Source organism: Chelon labrosus (genome assembly GCF_963514085.1).
Source record: "Chelon labrosus genome assembly, chromosome: 17".
In the NCBI taxonomy this organism is placed as follows: Eukaryota; Metazoa; Chordata; class Actinopteri; order Mugiliformes; family Mugilidae; genus Chelon; species Chelon labrosus.
Genome location: NC_140350.1, coordinates 23,441,497 through 23,463,245, shown reverse-complemented (window position 1 = coordinate 23,463,245; position 21,749 = coordinate 23,441,497). Strand labels below are relative to the sequence as shown.

General features: G+C 42.1%; 1 protein-coding gene across 2 annotated transcripts in view; it reads left to right on the top strand.

Annotated features, from left to right (window-relative positions):
- The window catches only part of tmem132e (transmembrane protein 132E), a 414,526-nt gene that overhangs the window by 347,447 nt on the left and 45,330 nt on the right, over nt 1–21,749 (top strand). For both annotated transcript variants that reach the window (XM_084565323.1, XM_084565322.1), the window contains exons 4-5: nt 7,313–7,505; nt 20,524–20,667. In XM_084565323.1, the coding sequence (XP_084421449.1) occupies nt 7,313–7,505; nt 20,524–20,667 (337 nt within the window). The remainder of the gene's footprint in view (nt 1–7,312; nt 7,506–20,523; nt 20,668–21,749) is intronic.

Here is a 21,749-nt window from a genome sequence, read left to right as displayed (position 1 = left end):
TGGGACCAGTTGCAGAACAAATTGTTCTCGCTCTAAGTCTGCTGCCAAATATAGTAACATGAATAAAACTACCTGCCACAGTCACTCAAATACAATATTAGACTTTAATATTTTTATTTTTTTTACTTGCATAATAATCAAAACATCCCAAATATGTATTTTTGACAGGTTTTGTTTAAACATGTCTTACATTTAATGGCTTGCAATGGCTTTGGGGATATTTTGTTATCACACTTCAGCCATTACATTCCCAGTGGCACTACTTTTTGATTATATCCTGATTTGTTTTCTAAAGTACATTTGACCTTATTTCCTTGTTTGGGGTGAAACAGGCTCAACACTGAAGGCGGGTGGCAAATTTCCCTCTCACATTTTAAGTTTATGTGCAACAGCCTAAGACTTCACAATAATGAACCCAAAAATGCGCAAATTCTCAAGACAATTCTTTCCCTAATCACCCAATTAAATGCAGCAAAAAAGGAGAATTCTAATATGTTTTCTAAGTTCAATAATTGTTCTTGCTCGTATGTCTTTTTCTGTGGCATTTAAGAAGCAAACGGCTCACTATTACAAGCCCCCCCCCCCCCCCCTCCCATCCTCCTCTCCCCCAGAAGAACACAAACACACCAGCATCATTTTGCATCTCGTTAGTGAATATATCTGAGCAGTTCTGCTTGAGCATCTGGTTTTGTTTACGCAAAATTACCTGAGACTGAGGAAATGAGGTGACAATGCTCTCTCCCTTCAGGGTGTAGCGTTGATCTTTTCATTACTCTCCTTTCTTTGTTTTTCTCTGCTTGTCTTGGATTTCCTCTTCATCAGTTCATACTTAAGTCAACGCTGGAATTATTTAGCATACCGTACATATCTCTTTTTTTCTGTGACACCGAAACAGTCCCATTCTAGCAGCAGCTCGCTGATAACACCACATGAACCGATGCATTATTGATCGTGGTCAACGGGTTTTAAATGAATAATGTTCGTGAAAACGCGGCGGCGTCACGGCCGTCGCAGCCTGAACCGCAAAAGTCGATTGTTTAATAAGATGATTCTTGGCTCAGTTTTTTGTGCCATGAATAATTCAGAGTTAAACAAGGGGTGAAACAAGAAAAAGACTCCAAATACGAACTGACGAGGAGTGACAAGTACTGTGTTTTCAGAGCTGCTCTATCTTCACTGATGTTTGCCCATTTTGAAGCTGAATGGAAAAGAAAATGTTGGGTTTTTTTTTTTTTTTGCACAATAGATGTTTTCTGGGGGTTGTTTACATAAATTGTTTCCACACTCAAAGTGAAAATCTTTCATTAAATACAATGTGCATTCCACTTTGAAGGTATGTCTTATAGAAGAAAGGGGGCGACCTTGTGCATTGTGTGCACCATATAGTGACTCAGTTTAAGCCGCTTTTGAACCGCTAGGATTTTTCATTTGTCCGTAGGTGTTTTTAAGCACTTAAGCTTTCTAAAGAAAATTCAAAGCTATAGTAGTACTTTTAAATATAGTGCAACATCTGATACATTCAAGGTCTTGCCAACAGAGTGCACACATTAAGCTAATGAGGGCCTGGAAAATATGGAGATGATTTTAAGTATACCATATATAAGCCTATATTTTTATAGAGCAGAGCAACAGGGAGCAAGCTACAGCAACTAGTATGTGGAGGAACGAGAGTTACTAATGTAACTTGGGTTCTACGAATTTACAACGTCAAAAATAGCATTCTGGTGCTCCAGATGAAGAGAAACTGCTTTCAGAGGAAAGATTATAGTCTATCACAGAAAGTAATCAACGGCAGTGATGATTGTAGATTATATAACAGCATTTAAGTCCCACAGCATGTCAAGCGAGAAATTTGTTCTCGCTTCTAGGGCTGCGAGAACAAGAAAAAAGTTCGTCCTGGCCAGGTCGTTTATACTTCACGAGAAACTCAAGTGCCGAACTCCGGGTTAGTCAGGGGAACTACTGTTTTTTTACAACCTGGACCTTATTTCTGGCATAAAATACGATCGTTTACTCACCCAGATAACTTTGGTGTCATTTGCAGTCGTTCTGGAGATAATTAGATCAGTGTATATCCATATAGATGGAGTGACTGGGGCACCGAAACGCAGCTTCTGAATAACGCTGTTTACCTGTAGGCCTGTAGGTCAATCTACAGACCCCAGATGATGATAAAAGGTAACTCCAGACTCAACCGGGAAAGGCACTAGCGTACAATAACATAATATTGGTGAAATGAACGAGTTTCGCAGCATTTAATGTGTAATTTAGAGGCTGTGTTTCGGTGCCCCAGTCACTGCCACTATATGGATATACGCAGGTGTAAATATCGCTCAACAATAGCTCCCCTTTAAGTCCTCATAGACCCCTCCCACTGCAGCATACGCGCTAAGCATTGTGGGAGATGCGGCAGATAGACGGCGAGAGGCACTTTTCTTATTATTTTCAGATGCCGTTTTAATGGCCGTGTCCGTCAGATCACGCCGTTCATTCAGCATGCATCCACACACAGTGTGCCGATCTCTGCCCAGGAGAGATTAGCGGTCGCACTGAGAATATTAGCGTCAAGCAAGGAAGTGGAGACGCATTGTCCATATTTATATACAGTCTTGTTCCACAAGCATTAAGTGGTTTCCACAAGCATTAATTCAATGTGGTTAAATGCATCTGGGGAGTCTGTTCAGTATTGTATTTTTTATTCAAAGCAGAGACGGATATAGAGCTCATTCTCAGCATAAAAGTGTTCCTTTAAATGAATAGAAGTCCCTATACTTTGCTTTAAATCATTTGAAATTAGAGGCTTAGGTGTTCGGCTATAGGCCAAAGCGTGTACCACTTTAAACCCTCTGTTCATCATTTTTGTTCCTCTGCTGTTTTAACCCTGCCTCGCAGTGCTTTGATCCAATGAACTCTCCCTTTTAATCAGTTCAAACACACTTCTGATCAAAGAATGAAATCCCCCCTGAGCTCTGAAAAAAAGCCCCAAGCTACGGCTTTTTAAAATATATACGGGGTGCCATGCACACACACGGTACATCATTAACTTAATAGCAACAAGGCTGGACTTTCTCGAGCCGTGTTTACTTCCCTCCTTCGGCTCTTCGCTGTGAAACCGCTCATTTAAGTTTTCGCCGCCCACTACTTTTTAAATATACCTTCGTGTTGAATTTTGCGCGTCCGCCGCTAATGCTTTGTTCAGTTAGTTGGTATCAAAGCCGAAGCGAGCCGTTGTGAATAATTGCATAAGCGATTTAAGTTGTTTGTTTTAATAATGGAAGATAATGTAGAAAAAAATAAATCCCTTCACTGGAATGTTTTCATCTCTATTTCCTTGAATACTGACTGCAGAGCATGTGTTTCTGTTTCTGCTCTGAAACCTTAGGAACTGAAGTGTAGTGACATCAATTACCTAGCACATGCATAATTTAGTATTTTGATGAAAAGGTCATCCTATGAGCCTGTGATACTACATGTTCTAAAGAAACCTAATAAGACACACTAGATCAGAGCAGACAACACTGACGAATCAAGGGAAAGCTGTCCGGATTCTTCCTCAGCCCTTGCTCTGCGGGTCTGTAATGGCCGGAGGAAGATCTGAGGAGAAACATGGAGCTTGCATTCAAGTTCTGCCAAAGACAAAGCAGAGAACGGCGTGATCGGCTGACGGCGACGTTTCCTAAAAAACGCAGTTACATGAAAATGTCAAGTTTAACTGCAGCTTTCTCGCTTTTTTTCTTTTCTGCTCCTCTCAGTCACACCTCTCTGCTGTGAACATCATTTTCCTTCCCTCCGTCGCGGTGTCGCATTGAGCGGCGGCACCTGTACTCATGTCAGCAGGGCCGCATTGACGGCAGTTTCAGTGTGTCGCTGACAGACGGGGGGGTGTTTGTTTTCAGAGAGTGATGTCGAGACAAATAGGCCGAGATCTCATCACGGCGTTCCTGGGAGGGACCGTTTGTAGGTGGAAGATGGTACAGATAGTTTGATCCAGCTTTCATTAAAAGCCTCTCACGCTGAGTGCTGGGATGGCGTTCTGCTTTTTGGAAGGACAGACAGTGACAGTGAACGCCTCACTTTCAGCCAAAGGTGAGGTTTGGTCGGGATGATTCTCGTCACGGGTGGACAGAGAATTAATTTGCCCCTTCGCCACCGGTGAGCCGGTTTTCATGTTAGGCTTGTTGAATCTGAGGATTACAAGCCCAGCGAGCTGGATTTTCATAGCAGGAAGGCTCTTATCGCTCCTGAATCACATGGCAGCCGAGATCCGGGGGAAAAAAAAAAGTCGGCACGTAGATTAGCAAAAGAGAGAATGCTCAGGTCTGTCATGTGCCATGAGGACAATCAGGTTACCTACCAAAAGCTATTGATTCAGCCAAAGCAAATGTGAAGCCCATGCAATTACGTTTTTTTGTTGTTGAAAGAACTGAATCTGCAGAGTCTTCTTGCAGAAAATCTACACGCAGGCCTTAAGAAAGAAGACGAAACCCAGTGGGTAAGATTAGAGGGCAGTGATTGTTTATTGACAGGACCTGCGCCGACTAATTCGCAGCAAATGGTAACTTAATCAAAGCCAGTAGGAAAGCCATTAGAAAACTATGAGTCCTCAGCCGTGTTGGCGTCTGTCTGAGACATGAGTGAAAGTAAAAAGATCTAATTCCAGATGAGCTTTTTTTTCCTGCGATGAAGCTTTTATCTGTTGATCAAGACGAGACGACGCAACCTCATCGGCTTTTATTTGTTTATGACTAAACAGCAAATGATGATGCCAGGAAATTGCTGTCTGGGTACAATTCAGTCATAAGGAGGAGGTTGGGGCGGATCGTTGGGCTCACAGAGCACCGGAGTTGTTAGCGATAAGCCAATAAAAGTTTTACTTCATTTTCACTTTACATTTTGGTTCACTATTTAATAAATCAGTGCATTTTGTCCAGTGTGACTCACGTTTCCTGAATGTACCCCGAGCTTGAGTCCAGCTCGCTGCCTTCTAATGAATAGAATATGTATTAATTTACAGTGTTTCTGTCTGTTTGACCTTCATTGCATTTGCTGGCAAGCCTCATAAACAGTTCCATAAATACACATAAAAGCTGCTTTAATTTTCCAGATGAACACACACACACACACACACACACACACACACACACACACACACGCTGCCGTCCAAGTTAATAAATTAGAGGAACATCACACTAAAACATAGAAAATGATTAGAAAACGGCGCAAGCCAATTAACCACAGACAGCACAACATTATTTAATTACAACAAAATTCATATACTGTAATTGGAATGTTTAAAGAGGCCATTGTGAGGTAACAAATACACTGACACTTTTGTCGCCTGGCGTTCTTTGCAGAATATGAGTCTGGTGACGCACCGTTTGGATTTCATTACAACTGGATAGCCCCGCAGTCAATCAGAGGCATTTAGTTGTAAACAAATTCAACTCCATGGCGCTTGAATAACAAGCATGACTATGTTGCTGTTACTCTATTACCTCGTAAAGCACCATCCAAACAGTTTGATGGGCCCGGGACACGTTCAGTTCCCAGCAGAGTGACTCCCTCCTCCTTCAAGAGGGGAGAATGTTGCAATAAGTCAAATGCTAGAACTTTTAGCTGCCCAAGTAATGATGACCAAGGATTACTAACACGTCAAGTATCTGCAAAAACAAGAGTCCGACATGGGAATCCCAGCCTATCGACTTATCGCAGCAGTTGTCTAGAGGGGGAAAGATGGTCTGGAGTCACTCTGTTGGGAACTGAACATGCCCCGGGCCCCTCAGATTTTTCGGACAGTGCTTTACGAGGTGATGGAGTAACATCAACATTTGTCCATCTGCAAAAAGCTTCTCTGCAATATTCCCCACCCTGGCGTGGACGGTTTACGTGAACTTAGAGAATACAAAGCTACTTAAACACCAGTCAGCCAACCTCAAAAGCTTTCTCTGGAACTTATAATCATACACCAGTGAACAGACTGAATGATTTTTGTCAAACTCCCGTCTCCTCATCGAGAACCTTGGTGCTTAGTTTGTAGACACAGTTGCCCATCAATCAGCTCTACCTGTTTTATCCTGTGGAGGGTCACAGTGGACCAGAGCCTTTTCCACCTGGTGCTGGGTAAGAGAACCCTCTGAACAGGTTGCCAGCCCGTCACACAGCCAACACAGCCTAAGGCAAATTCTGAATCCTTGATCTCACGCACACGTGAATATCCACACAGGGACTTGGAGAACATGGACACTGAAAGGCCCCTGTAGGATTCAAAAGTTAAGTTGAACATAAACAACAAACAGATCAATTTGCCCCAACTTCACTAGTAGGACCTCCAGCTTCAAGTGGCATTCCAGAGCACTTTTCCTAGTAGGAAGTCTGAAATGTCAGACCTCCCAGTTTTCTGGAACGCAGCGTAAACCGTTGTTCTCTGCTGTGCAAAGCATTTAGTTTCAACGCTTTGTTACCACACAGAAAATTCTGGAAAATAATTATTGCACTGAAGGATTGCACTGCAGCATGAAGGAATAATTCATTTAATCAAGATTAGTTTGAACTGAAACTACTCATCATAAAGGCTTGGCATCCTCAATGGCGTATTGTCTCTGTATATCTTTTGAGTTTCTATTTTGAAGCTTCACGCCATAAAGACTGCACTGTGACCTTTGTGATCCTGCACCAGTGTTAACTGCCTTGTATCTGTCAGGAGGTGTGAGATATACCAATGGGACTGAAGGAGCTTTTTATGCCACAGTTCACTGCATGAAATGTTACGATATTGACCTCGTCATCGTTAGAAACGTCTGCCGGTTTACGCAAGCTTTGCTGGATGTGTCTCATTGATCGGACTCCAGCAGAAACCGAGACCTAGATCCAAGAGCAATGCTGTGATCAGTCTTAAAACTTTGTTTAAAAGGCACGTTGTACTCTTCTCTCCTTAGGTATGAGGCAAAGGCAATATTTTTAAAGGTGATCAACTCCAGACATGACAATATAGAACCTGACTAAATAAAGAGCAAATACTGAAGATACACCATCTGACTGGTAGCCCTGCAGCTTCTGGCTGCTCTGCTTCACATGCTGAGGCCTTAACGAATGCATTATTTCTTTTTCAAGGGTAACTTGGGGAAAAAACTTTAAATATAAATGCAGAGCAGTGTGTCGACAGCTCTCTAAATGGCATGTTGAATAATTAAAATCTAAAATCCAGTCAACTATTTCATTTCCCGAAATTAGTGCCAGAAATTCTGCTCGTACCGCGCGGTGGTTTCTATGAATATGCTGCCTTGTAACTGATCCGTTTTGCCCTGTCTGGCAGGGACGTCCTGGGCAACGTGGAGGTGATGCAGCTGGACTTCGAGATGGAGAACTTCACCAGCCTCTCGGTGACCAGGAGGATCAACTGGAACATCGACTACAAGGGGCAGAACCCGCCGCCCGACTCGGATAAGGTTGTGACAGAGCTGACGGTTGTGCAGCGGGATATTCAGGCCATCATCCCTCTGGCCATGGTGAGTGGCAAAACTTGAATATGTATATGATTGTTAAATTATTAAATTCAAATGAATTTAAATTATTCAACATCATTAAATCAAGTCACAAATATTACTTGAAGATTATGATTCAGATGCACGTGCAAAAAGACACAAACCTTTTTATCAGATATGACTAATATTAATAATTCTAATTGATTGAATTGATTGAAAGTTAATTATGCAGCTAGATTTACAGCTTTGACAATGTAAGACATTTTTCTGTAAGATCAGTAGGTCTTATCTCATGACCCCTAATGTGCATTTATGTGACGTAGTCCACAAGTTGTTGACGTCATGCACACAGAAACATGGCGCAAACGTTGGGTTGATGGCATTGTCACACAAATATCGGAAATGGCTAACAATGCAACGTGGAACATAAAAAAAAAAAACAACAACACATGTTGTTTTAAAACACATGACGCTAGGGGTTGTGCAGTCTAGTCGATTTGCTGCTGCGCCATGACACTTTAAGCATCATGTCGACTAGTCACTGATCACGCGACAGTAACAACATGGACGCCTCCTAGAAGACAGGTGAGGAGTCCAGTGGGTTGTTGCAGCAAACTAGCAGCGGTTCATCAAGTGTGTGGAAATACTTCACTAAAGATGAAGCCCATACTACCGTGACATGTCAGTCCTGAAATACAACTAAAGTACTACTGCAATGCATCTGAAAAGGCTAACGCTAACGCTAGCAGAGGAACGGTGCAAATCCTCTGGACAGCAGTCAGTTAACAACTTCACTTTTTTTAACCCAGCTACACTATAACCATCTAACAACACGCCGTAGAGTGCTATAAAATGCTATTGATGGTGCTGAGGTGCTGCCTGTTTTTATACAGGCCATACATATCTGCAGTTCACAGTATGTAGCACATGAGCTGTCTGTTCTCAGCATATGTGTTCAGGTCAAGAACATAGATTTCATTGATGCAAACCATTACTTTCTACTGTTACGTCATCAGAGACTAGTCTTCGTTGACTTGACTTTTGGCACAAAATAGTCGACTTTAAAAAAATCTGACCTCGTGCAACCCCCAGACCACACCAAACATAAAAAATGGCTTCAATGAGAAGGAGAGATCCTCAGAGGAGCACACTATTGCAGCATTGTACCTTGTGAAAGACTACATCGCCTTTTGTGTGGCTACCAGCTACATGGTACACATGTACAGACTGCGACACAAAGCCATATTATACTTGGTTGGTTTATTTAAAAGCTTACTACTCCCTTATGACTCTGACAAGGTGGTACTGTTGAAAAATGGTTAGGTAAGGGTGATAAATACAGTGTTTTGGCGATCTTGTGTGAATCAGCCCCTGCTGCTACATAAATGTTTGTAGAGAGGAAGAAAATTATGATGGAGAAGAGAATAACTATTAGCTATTTTGGATGAAAGGAGGAATTATACTCCAGATTTCTTTGTGTATACTGACTACAGTACTAGAAGCTTTTTTTGTGTAAATTAGGGATAATAATTACAGTTCTCTGTAGGAAAGTATAACTTCTCATTTGCTCTGAAATCTCCAGTTGCTACTCCCTTTTTAGTCACCTCCATTTAAGTACCAATTGATTGATTGGTCAACAAAGTTGCTCTTATTTCAGGCTGTATTTTAAAGTAGTTTTCCTACATGTTTCAGCTGCACAGTGCAGACTTATTCTGCAGTATGTCTGCACTAAAATTGTTAGAGATGTGTCTGACAGCTGGCATGCCCAGCCAGTAGTGTATTTGTTTGTTACCAGTTCATCAATAAATGCATGGACGGGGATCAGACTGGAGCATCTGAACAGCCTGAAAATTCTGTTTGTGCAGACTGAGAAGGACAAACTGAAAGCCGGCTGAAGTTTGAGTTTTCCAATAATGATGTTTTGGGGAATTCTCGACACTAATCCTCTGAGGGCAGCTTTTGTACGTACTTAACTGCACCTTTGAGTCTTGAGTACGCTTGAGTATATCACGCAGAGAGTGCAGTGCAGACAGATCGACGTCCAGTCACGCTTTCTGCAGTGGTTCGCTAAGAGTCAACCAGTCTAAGTGTGTTACCCTTTACTCTGTTGAGGTGGTAATTAGTGAAGGTAGTAAACAGATTATGGAAACAAGGGAAATGAATCAAGCAGGAGATTGCTGAGTACATCTGTCCGTGTCTTACCTTCATAATTATGTACTCGTGGTCTCCTTTTAGTCATTTGGTAGAGAGAAACCCAGTGAAAAGCAGTGCGTTTTGCCAGAAAATAAATAATGATACGGAGGAGTGGATGCAGGTGGTGGGCAGAAGTAGATGTCAAGAAATTGCTGAAAATCTTTTCCTGAGTCGCTGGGTTCATGGCGGTCAAAGATCATCTCAGCAGCTCTGACACCCTTCAACGGCAGTGAGGCGTTGGAGCCAGTCGCACAGTCACCGATGTGAACTTTAGGTTAGACAGTATAAAAATAATAATAGCAGCTATATTTTTAACAATCTAAATCTATCTCTAATTTGTAAGGCTCGATGCCTCGTCATAACAGCTCGTCTTAGAACTAAAGCTTCATTAAATTCACTGGAGCTGCCTCATAAATGAACAAGAGAATATGTAGATTGACAGGGATTTCTTGCGTCAACTGTCACGTACCATATGAATGTTTGCAGGACCAAATTAGCTGGGATTCCGATAAGATAAGATAAGATAAGATAAGATAAGATAAGCCAGTAGTAAAGAAACAGTAATAATTCCACACAGTATAAATGTACACTGTGTGCACAATTATTAGGCAAGTGAGTATTTTGAGCATATCATCATTTTTATGTATACTTTCCAATTCCAAGCTGAATAAACTCGAATGCCTGTTGGATTTAAGCATGCTAGGTGATGTGCATTTGTGTAATGAGGGAGGATGTGGCCTCAGGAGATCAACACCCTATATAAGTTGTGCACAATTATTAGGCAGCTTCTTTACCTCAGGCAAAACGGGCCAGAAAACGGATCTAACAAACTCTGAAAAGTCAAAAACCATAAAACATCTTTCAGAGGGATGCTTGAAATTGCCAAGATATTAGGACGAGACCACAGAACCGTCAAACGTTTTGTTGCAAACGGCCAAGAAGGGTCGCAAGAAAGGCGTTGAGAGAAAAAGACGCAAATCAACCGCCAAAGGTTTGAGAAGAATCAAACGTGAAGCTACCAGGAACCCTTTATCCTCCAGTGCTGTCATACTCCTCAACTGCAGCCTACCTGGCGTGTCCAGAAGTACAAGGTGTTCAGTGCTCAGAGACATGGCCAAGGTAAGAAAGGCTGAAACCCGACCAGCACTGAACAAGACACACAAGTTGAAACGCCACAGCTGGGCCGAGAAATATCTGAAGACAGATTTTAGAAAGGTTTTATGGACTGATGAGATGAGAGCGACTCTTGGTGGACCAGATGGATGGGCCCATGGTTGGATCAGCAATGGACATAGAACTCCACTCCGACTGGAGGTGGAGGTGGGGTACTGGTATGGACTAGAATTTTTAAAGATGAGCTTGTTGGACCTTTTCGAGTTAAAGATGGACTCAAACTCATCTCCCAAACCTACTGCCAGTTTCTAGAAGACGTTTTCTTCCCACAGCGGTATAGGAAAAAGTCTGCATCTTTCAAGAAGACCATGATTTTTATGCAGGACAGTGCTCCATCTCATGGATCAAAGTACTCCAAGACGTGGCTAGCCAGTAAAGGCCTTAAAGATGAAAGAACAATGACATGGCCTCCTTCACCTCACCTAAACCCTGCTGAGAACTTGTGGGCCCTTCTTAAACGTGAGAAGGAAAACAGTACGCCTCTCTGAACAGTGTCTGGGAGGCTGTGGTTACTGCTGCACAAAAAGTTGATGGTCAAGTGATAGATAGAAAGATACGAGTCCTCCTCTCCACAACCACTTCAAAAGTTTCCTGACTGCAGCCAATGACGGAGCCAATCAGTTTGTGCAGTCTGTTGAATATTTCCGTTGCCTAATAGTTGCCTAATAATTGTGCACACACAGATATTCTCGCACAGAAGCCACAACCTCACTTTCACTTCCTTAAATATTCAGGTTTGAGGTTTATTAAAATTTTGGATTGACCAAGAGCTCTGTTGTTGTAAAATAATAGAACTCGCCTACATACATTCACAATATTGCAGCTGTGTCAATAAAGTGCGAGCTACAGTAATGCAGTGATACTTGAAAGTCCAGTTAAGGCTCAGAGTTGAGCATGAGGATGAAAACTCTTCTTCAGCCTCAGACGGAGGTTTCAGGATCTTCTTGGCCGTTAACCTGCAACGTTCTGTGTAAATGTCCTGTAGGTTGGTGGGGGGGGGGGGGGGGGGGGGGGGGGGGGGGGGGGGGTCCGCTGAACGGACCACCCTTTTTGAGGGCCAGGTAGTCCTGCCTGGTGCAGTTTCCCATCCAGGTGGTGACTCTCGATGGTGCAGGTGTAAAAGCTCCCGAGCACCTTGAGAGGGAGCTTAAAGTCTCTGAGGAGGTAGAGACGCTGTCTGGCCGTCTTCACCGTGGTGTCCAGGTCTCGGACCTTTGTTTTTTGCACAAAGACAACTTTAAAATATGTTACAAAGCTAATTTCTCCCACCTGCAACAAGCTTCTCTGCAGCTTTCCCACCTTGGCATGGACACCCACCCACCTTAAAAAACTGACGGCTGCTGTAAAGCAGACTGTAGGTTGTACAATACATAAATAATACCAAGTACATTTTTAAAATCTCATTCGTAAGGGTTGATACTTCTGCTAGAATAGCACAGTATTTACATCGTTACAACTGGTCTTACAACTAAAGCTTCATTAAATATACCGGAGCTGCCGTGCTGCACATCTGCTGTAACATAAGGTTCACTTAATATCTCCGGTCCCCTTGACATTTGAGATTATCATGCATCTTGTACCCAGATGTGTTTAGCCGCGCCGCAGAATTAGATTTCTGCCTGCGTGACTTCGCCTTGTAAAATTTATATTCTGAAGCGAGACGGCTGGCAGCTTCTTTCACCGCTGCAGTCTGCATTATTTGGTGGTTAGGAGTCGTACTGTACGTCTCTGTAGGATTTTAAGGCTTTTCAGTACAGGATCCAGAGTTCAAAGACAAAACGGTAAAAGAGAGCCGTGGTCTTCAACGGGGAATTTCAAGGCCGTCGCTAATGTTCCTCGTCACCGGGTGGTGGTGAAACTAAAGGGGCAGAAAATGATCTGCAAGGCCGAGACCAATCAGCCTCGATCGGTTTAGGGAGTTTTAACCCGTTGGGATGTCACTAAGTGCTTCCAATTAGTCTATCAAGTATGGCTGACATTGTTCCATCGGTATAAACAGTCACTTCAAAATCTAATTCGAGAACATCTCATTTCCACTCAGGCTGCCCATTAGTTCCTCTAAGTTGGACTTTTCGTCATCAGGCGGCGTTTACTCGAAATGCGAGGAGGTCCTGCAGGGAGACGCCACAGTCGCCTTGGAAGATGAGACTTAATCCATCATTTCTTGTTATTGGATTCTTTTAATAATGCCCCCCACCCCCCATCACACTCTTCCGCAGGAGATGTGACAAAGAATCCATGGAGGAAGATTTATGAACTGAAAGCAGGTGGCCTTATCAGAGCAAACTAATTGCTCCACCGATATCTGCGGGGTAGAATGAAAACCGACAGCCAGCCACCTCTGAGCTTTCCCCTCGCTGCGGTCGTTGTTTAGGACCAGCCGGTTCACCTCGGCAGCGAGTCGCGTCCTGCTAGCCCTTGAGGCCGTTCCGTGAATAATCGGCTGATTATGACTGATCGTCGGGTGCAGCGGCGGCGGGAGTGAAAGTTTCCAGTCTCGGTGCGACCTTCGCAGCAACCACCGTCGAGCACCGAGGTATAAACGTGGTGCGTTATGATCAGAATGTGCAGCAGTTACCGAAGAGGATCGTGCGTCTCGAGGGCTTTTTGTTCTGAGCATGTCTTTGTTGCTCGGGTCAAGGAACCAGATCTTAAAAAAGCAGAAATCTTAATCGTGTGGGGACGGAATTTTGCTTTTCAAAATAAAAACTCTGGCTCTGAAGTCGAACGTCGTTCTTTTGCTGTGTTCAACTTTAGTTTAGCGGCGGATGCAAATCGGCGTTCACTTTTCCAGCTGGTGTCCTCGAACCGCAGACAGCTTGTAGAACAGATCAGCACTTTCTCACAACTGCTGATACAGAGGTGAGGGAGGCGCCTCCCGTCTCCAAAAACACAAACACGGGGCTGCTTTTGTGCAGAGATGAGAGGACCCCTACAGGAAACGGGGAGAGGCATAAAAAAGGAAGGGCCGGTAAAGCGAGAAAATGAAGAAGGCGGCTTTTATGGTTGGAGGATCACAGATTGTGTGCCAACTGCAGTTGACCCAGTGCTGATGAGGGCGGGGAAGGAGAGAAGAGAAGGGCGGGATTATTGGGGAATTTACAACGAGAGAGGAGAAACGATTCCCAGACGGGAAGGTCAAGTCCACCCAGGGGCTTATTACGCAGTTTAGGCCACTATTAACACCAAAGCCACTGGAGCCCTCTCTCCTCAGAGCATTCCTCTTCCTCTGAGAGAGGAGAAAACAGGAAGGATGATCCAGAGCAGGGGCGCAGAGGTTATGTCACGTTCCCGATTCCATTAGCCACCCGCTGCCACAGAAGTTAAATAAAAAATGATGTTTTGTGTTGCACAAGCCCCCAGAGCTTGAAGTCATGCTTCATATTTCCAGATGTACACATCAGTGTGCGTTCACAAAGATGCACAAAAATGTATTGTTTGCATTATTCAAAGGCAGCTGGATATGGTAGTTGAACGGAGCATTTAGGCGTCACACGCTGAGCACATTCACCTCAGTCTTTGTCGAACTGAGAATCCGTCGTCAACAAACTCCACCGCAATGGATCCTAACACAACGTAGAGCAAAATATCCGATGACTGGAGGTTAAAGAAGGATAAAATATTCAGTTGAAAAGAGTGTAAGTGTTTGGATGTGTTGCTTATCTTAATCTTCTGGGTCCGCAGTAACTTTTGTTAAAGAAAATTAATATTAAATAATAAAATAATTAAATAAAAAATAATAATAAATAAATATTTCACACAGGCCCCACAAGTTTTTTTTATTATTATTTTTTAAATTTTTTATATTTTTAATTTTATTGAGGACACAGTAACTTTTGTTAAAGAAAATAAATATTAAATACAAAAATAATAATTAAATTAAAAAATCAAGTAAATATTTCGCACATTTTTAAAAAAATATATATTCACCCTAAAGAAGAAATGAGAGAGAAAAATAGAGAAAAAAATAAATAATAAAATAATAATAATAATAATAATACACTGATAAACTAATAAATTTAAGTATGTAATAGTCAGGAAATAGAAAGTTGAAGAGACAGTAGAATATTTGTCTTATTCAATAACCCATTGAATAAATTTCTTTTCTTAAAAAAACTATAAAATCAACTCTTCATCTGGAGAGCTCTGATTGGCTGTTAAACACTACAGGAAACAGGAAGCCACCGTGCTCTTTCTGTTTCCACTACATGACATTAAATTTAATGTCAAGAAGAGTAATGTAATGATAGTCAGGAGCAAAGAGGACAAGAGACTAGTGTTTCCTTTGTTTATTCTAGATGATAATCCGCTCATGATATGTCAGGAGACAAAGTATCTTGGGCATTTTCTTACTGATGATTGGCAGGATGATAGAGATATTTATAGGCAGTGTTCGAAGCAATATGCACAAGCTAATATGCTCCTTCGTAGGTTTAGTATGTGCTCAGTTGATGTTAAATGTTCCCTTTTCAGAGCTTTCTGTACACCTATGTATACAGCTCACCTCTGGTGTAGCTATAGGAAAAGCAGTATGCGGCGGCTCATAGTGGCCTATAATGATGGACTGAGGTTGTTGCTTCAGGTGCCCAGGTGGCACAGTGCTAGCCAACTCTTTGTTTATTTAAATGTACCCAACTGTGAAGCACGTCTAAGAAATTTAATGTATCGTTTTATGTGCCGCCTGGATAACTCGGGGAACAGCATTATTGTGGCTTTGACTAGCCCAAATAGGAGCTGCTATAGGTATTCATCCAGGCTTAGAAAACATTGGTGGGATAGCCTGCTTATGAATTATGTGGAGCGTTGATTCTCTATCTGTGTGTCTGTCTCTTTATCTCTCTGTTTTTATCTTGTTTGTTGTCGTTGCTATGGACCGCTTATTGTGTCTGGAATAAAGATTTTAAAAAAAACAAAAAAAAAAAACTAAGAGAGTAAAAATAAATAAAAAACAAATAAGACAAATATATTTTTTTATAATTTCCAGTAAAAAAGATAATGATAATAATAATAAACTCACAATATGTAATAGCCATAAAATAAATAAAGAAGAGACAAGGGAAATTTAGTCTAATTCAGTAAACCCATAAACAAAGAAAATAAAAATAAAAACCTAATTATAAAAACATTTTTTTTTATCATTTTCAATTTGTTTAAAGAAAATAAAATAAAGAAAAAAATACACTGATGACTGAAGTGTTTTAGTTTAAACTGCTGAGTTCAGTATGATTACCTGAAATACAACATTATTTTTTTGTATTATCATTAAACAGAGTGTCTAATAACCGTTTGGCTGCTTCCTCCAGAACATAGTAATTAAGTGAAATGATAGCTGTGTGCGGCAGTGACTGATTTTTGTTCCAAGCTGAATCCAGGTAAGCGTAATTAGTGCCCCCCAAAGCAGCGCACGTTTAATTGTAAAGTGTCTCCTGCGGTGTAATACTCACCAGATGCCAAAGCAGCGAGGAGAGCTCAGGGATGACGTCTTTCAATTAGGATTTCACCCCAGAGTCCGGTCCATTATCCGCAGAGGAGAAACAGGAATTGGCCACATTTTATAAACACGAGAAAACAAAACTAAAACAAAGCTGCTTCTCCTTCATGGCATCTTAACTTTAATTACTAAAAAAAAAATAATAATAATAATAAAAATCTGATGAAATTGTGTCAAGCCAGTTTCTCTTTATTATTGCAAATAAAAGACTCCAGTAATTAGATTTTGTTCAATTATGGGTTCGGATAGAATGTATTCATGCGCTACACGGACGGGAAAACACTTGTGGGTGATGTGGCTGGTGTTAAGCACACTAATTCACCATTTTTAAAGGACTCACAAAATACAAAAACAAATAAAGTATTCTCGTATAATAGAGAATAAACACATGTTACAGACCACAGGAAATGTATGTTTCCGTCAGATGTATTGTTTCAGTTAAAGGCCACGGCGCATCAAGCCGGCGCTCGGCTGTCTACCGGTGTCAGGCCGTGGATGAGCGTTGGTGGCCCTACTTTTTGCACCTTTAAGACCGACCTGACCCCATCGCGACAGCTTTTCAGCTGATTCAACGACAACGGAGGAGCTTGTCAGGGAGAGAGAGCTCACCCTGGTTGGTAGAAGAAAGTAAATAAAGCAGCTAGGTTCAAAGGGCACACAGGGGGGTTTTTGCTTTTTGTTTGCAGCACAGTGGTGCGAGGTGGTTGCCTCTCAGAAAGAAGGTTCTGGGTTCTAATCCATGGGTCGACTGGTTAATTTCTGTGTGGAGTTTGCATGTTCTCCCTGTGTCTGCGTGGATTCTCTCCAGGTTCTCCAGCTTCCTCCCACCATCCAAAGACATGCTGGTTAGGTTCATTGGTGATTCTAAATTGGCCGTAGCTGTGAGTGTCTCTCTGTGTTAGCCCTGTGGACTGGAGACCTGTCCAGGGTGGACCCCACCTCTAGACCAATGACAACTGGGATAGGCTCCAGCTCCCCCGCGACCCTTCACAGGACAAACGGTTACAGAACATGCAAGAAAGCATGATTGTCTACGATTTATAAGCTGTAGATCACCAGATCCAGGAGAGCTCTGCCTAGGCCGGTTATTAATACCAAGTGGGGAAACCTCGCATTTGTGCACTTGGTAGTTTGGGCTCGACAAGTCTGACACTGAGGTACGACTCTGGAGGACGTTCTGGGATTGAATCGGCTTTCCTGATGACACCTGCGAAATGCATTCTGGGATACCTGGCTGTATCAAATCCACACAAGTTAAAACACGAGGGGCAAGAACATGTATGCTCATTCGTATTGTACTTGGTCAGATACTTTGAAGTGGAACAGGCAACGACTGATGACATTTCGTAAACCCACAGGCACGGACAAATGATGAATACGGACTCCTGCCACCTACTAAAAGTCTGATCCACTCCTTGGAACGTTGACCAAAAGATGGAGAGAGTTCGGTTGGAAAAATTTATCACACCAAAAATTAAAAATGAACAATTCGGTCAACAACAACACTGATGGAGACAATGTGGGCAACTGAATGCCAACCACACTCATATATTTTGGTCATGTATGAAAATGCGGACATTTCAGGAAATTTCTGAGAACAATGGGGCACATTTTGGGATACAATATTCCTAATGATCCCTGGTATATATATCTAGGACTGATACCAGATAGTGTAATAGGTAAAGATGACCGTTTACCAGTAGTAGCCGGTAATTCTTTGACGTGTCCATGCCTTTTTACATTTTATATACGTTGCTCTATGAATATGAGAAAAATGGGATGCAGAATGCATGAAAGTATTTTGAAGTCTTGTTAGAACTTGGCACAATAACCTGCCGGCTCTGAAAATGATTTTGAAAAGAAACTGATTTCTAAAGCTTCACTGTTCCTTCATCTACTTAAAAGACGTCGCCTCAACCCACATTACTGCTATTCTTACGACATGTCATTGGGCAATCCATTTCCGAGCACGAATGCTGTATCACTTTGGCACGGCTTCTGCTGCAGTGAAGGTTTTGAATAATGTCATTAATATTCTGGACAAGGAGCAGTAGACGTCTAAGCAGAGACTGATTAACAGAGGAACGTCTGGCATAGCTTTAATCATAAATTCACAGCTAATGCGTTACAGCCCCTGCTTTATTACTGTACTCAACGGAGTTCCCCAAAGTACTATACTAGCCCCTCTTTTATTTCCTGCTTTAATAAATGATTCAAGAGTGAAACTTGATGGAAGCGCTCACTGTTAAGGAGACGACATGACATCTAGTCGGCATTGCTCTATAGCAGAGTGAGCCCATAATAGTCAATCTTGCAGAGATTTTTTAGTCTGTGGTTCAAATTAGAAACCTATAAGCCAGAGGTCTTCAACAGGGGGCCCGTGACCCCTAGCGGGCCTGCAGCGGTACGACAGGGGGGGGTTGCAAATTTTTCTTTCAATAACTTTAAATGTCTTTAAATACACATATACATAAGTAGGGGGTCCCCACTCCATCTCTCCATCAGTTTGGGGGTCCTTGGCCTGGAAAACGTTGAAGGCCCCTGCTGTAAGCAATGAACGCATTTTACGTTCATATCTGTAAAATGCAAATGCATGCCCAATTCCTTCTGCTACTGTTAAGGAGCTGTTAAATGTAATTGCAGGAGAAGATTGCGCACAACGACAAAAGCATTGTGGAAAGTATGATGGATTTGTTTCATTTTTTTAAGCTGCACTGAACAGATGCATTTCCAAAGCTCATTGCCAAGTACGTGTTTGATATTCCCTCTTTCAGTAAACAGCTCCGCAGTGGAGAGGAAACCCTTTAAAAACTTGAGCGAGTGGTGAGGCAGTCATACTCTTCATGCTCTGCACCCTCATTAAGACTTTAAGACGAGCGCTGAGATTTATACTATATTTGATTTTGGGTAAATTGACAGAATTTCAGTCTCTCTCCTGGGCTAGTCATGTACCATGGATGAGAAAACTTGTTGCCCTCTTGTAGATTACATAATCAGGAAAAATTGATTGATTTGAGCTTCAGCTGAAGCCCTGTTTTAATTGGCTGTTTACTTTGGAAATAAAAAAAAAATGCAGATGGGATGACAGCATTGCTCTTGTTCACGTCTAGTTCATCGGGATCAAGGATTGATTTTAGGATTTATCACCATTTAGATATATTTAGATATTTAGAATGCTAATTTCATACGTGGGCAGCGGTGCTTTCCTTCTTTCGAGATAATCTTTAAACGTCGGTTGTTCATGACCAAATCAAATGCAAAACCCCAAACTGTTACAGCAGCAGCTACACAGATTTCTAAATGTGAACAACTGAGACTTTCTCCATGTGTTTTACTTTGCTTTCTGGCCCAATTAAAACAGCAAAACACGTTTTTTTGTCACTGAAATGAAAATAAAAAATGCATCTTTTTTTTATATGTACTGACATGAGTGCATGAACAGTGCTGCTTAAAAGCATTTGCACCCCTCAGAATATTCAAAATGTTTGCATAAAACTGATTTTCTTCGATAAACAGAAACCAAAGGATCATATTTCCGTTTCATTTGTACAATTGGGTCCTCTTCATCTACTTTTAGGACTTGAATGTCCGCTGAAGTTTGGAGTCATTTTTATGCAAACATGTAGAAAATTCTGAGGTCTATCCAAGATCCAAGCTCTTAAATGTCAGTTACCGTACCGCGTCCTCTTGCATTTTCTGGAATAAGCGTGCACTTTAAGCGAAGCATCCCAGTCTGGTTTCCACTTATGTTCTTAAACTACGACGGCATAAAGGTTAGATGCGTCACAGCGCGTACACCGGCGAAGCTAAATGTCTTGCCTTTTATTTAGCGTGAAACTCGAAGCTCAATGCAGGACCACGAGTTTCCCCACGTGATCAAACTTAAGGTTATTACTTTTTTTCTGTGCTTTTCATCCCCATTTCAGTTACTTCCAGTAGCCCGCCGCAAGAAAAGCGCACTTGAAATGAAAATGTCAGTTGATGAAATCCAATGAAAGACGTCTCGGTGTAGGGTAATGAGTTCTGGTCTGCCGCTGAGAGCGAGAGTCTCACCTGGTAGTCACAGGAGCCCTGATGGTAATGGTTTTAAATGCAGATATCGGTAATGCTGATGAAATATCAAGGAAAATCTCTCTCCGCTTCTCACCGGTTCATGAGCGACATGTCTATTTTTTCTCTCTGCAGGACACTGAGATCATCAACACGGCCATTCTGACCGGACGCACCGTGGCCATTCCTGTCAAAATGGTCTCCATAGAGATGAACGGGGCGGTCACGGACGTCTCCGCCTTCGTGCAGTGCAAGTCCTCAAATGAAGACATCGTTAAGGTACAGTAAACCTGGTTTCCTCAGTCTCTGCGTCTGGGAGAAGATGCCAATTTGGAAAATGTAATCCTTTTACGCTTCGACAGCGCTGCAGTCACAACATCAGGAAAGCATAAAAACTTCATTTTAGACTGCTCCATGTGTACTCTGGGTTTGATTGTTGCCTTTTGCCTCAGATAAAAATCAATCGATCTTAATAAGACTCTCTCTATAAATCAAGTTGTGCTTGCAAAGTAACGGTAAAAGATCCATTATGCGCCTTTAGAAGAAGCACTCCTGCTGCCTGCCTGCCTGGGAGACAACTTGTTCGCAGAGTTCTGCTCAGCCAACGAGCTGAAATGCAAAGCCCACGGTCTCGTCTCGTCTCGTCTCGTCTCGCTCACACAAGTGCGATGACTGCGGGAAAAAAAAATAAATAAATGTAACGCCAGTGTCCCAGGATGCAGAAGAATCAACGCGTCGGGCTCACGAGGGATCCGAGCAGCAGAGAGTGCAATATCAAGTCTTGTTTGTTGATTAAATAAATTAAATTGGGATCACAAGTACTTGCAGAGCACATTAGAGGCAGTGATTACGCTGTTATTATTTTCTCCAGTCAATTAAGAACCATAATAGACTCCACTATAGGCAGATTACATAGTTGTATAGGAAGTATCACGGTGTCGTTTTGCACCGTTGATCATAATAAAGGTGATGGTGGAAGTGGAGAGACATGTATGCTATGTCCTCCATCGTGATTTTAATTAAATATACAACGGTGCAGCATGCATCCGGCCCCAGTTTCGTGAGCTTTTGTCAAAGTCATGAGATGAAACCGGTTGACCCGGACGACTGAGAACCTTCACAGACATTTTGGCAGCTCAACGTGCTCCAGAGTTGCGAAATCGTACAAAACGAAGCACAACAGGTCAACACAAAGACACGAAGGAAGAAGAAATTAACTACACAAAATGTAAACACAATGAAAAAGCAGCCTTCAAATGGAATTAAATGTCAAAGTGAAGAAAAAAGGGAGTTAGGGTCTGGTCCTGTTGTGCGTGAGTTTGAGAGCTGCAGCTGCAAAAGCAAAATCTCTTCTGTGATTT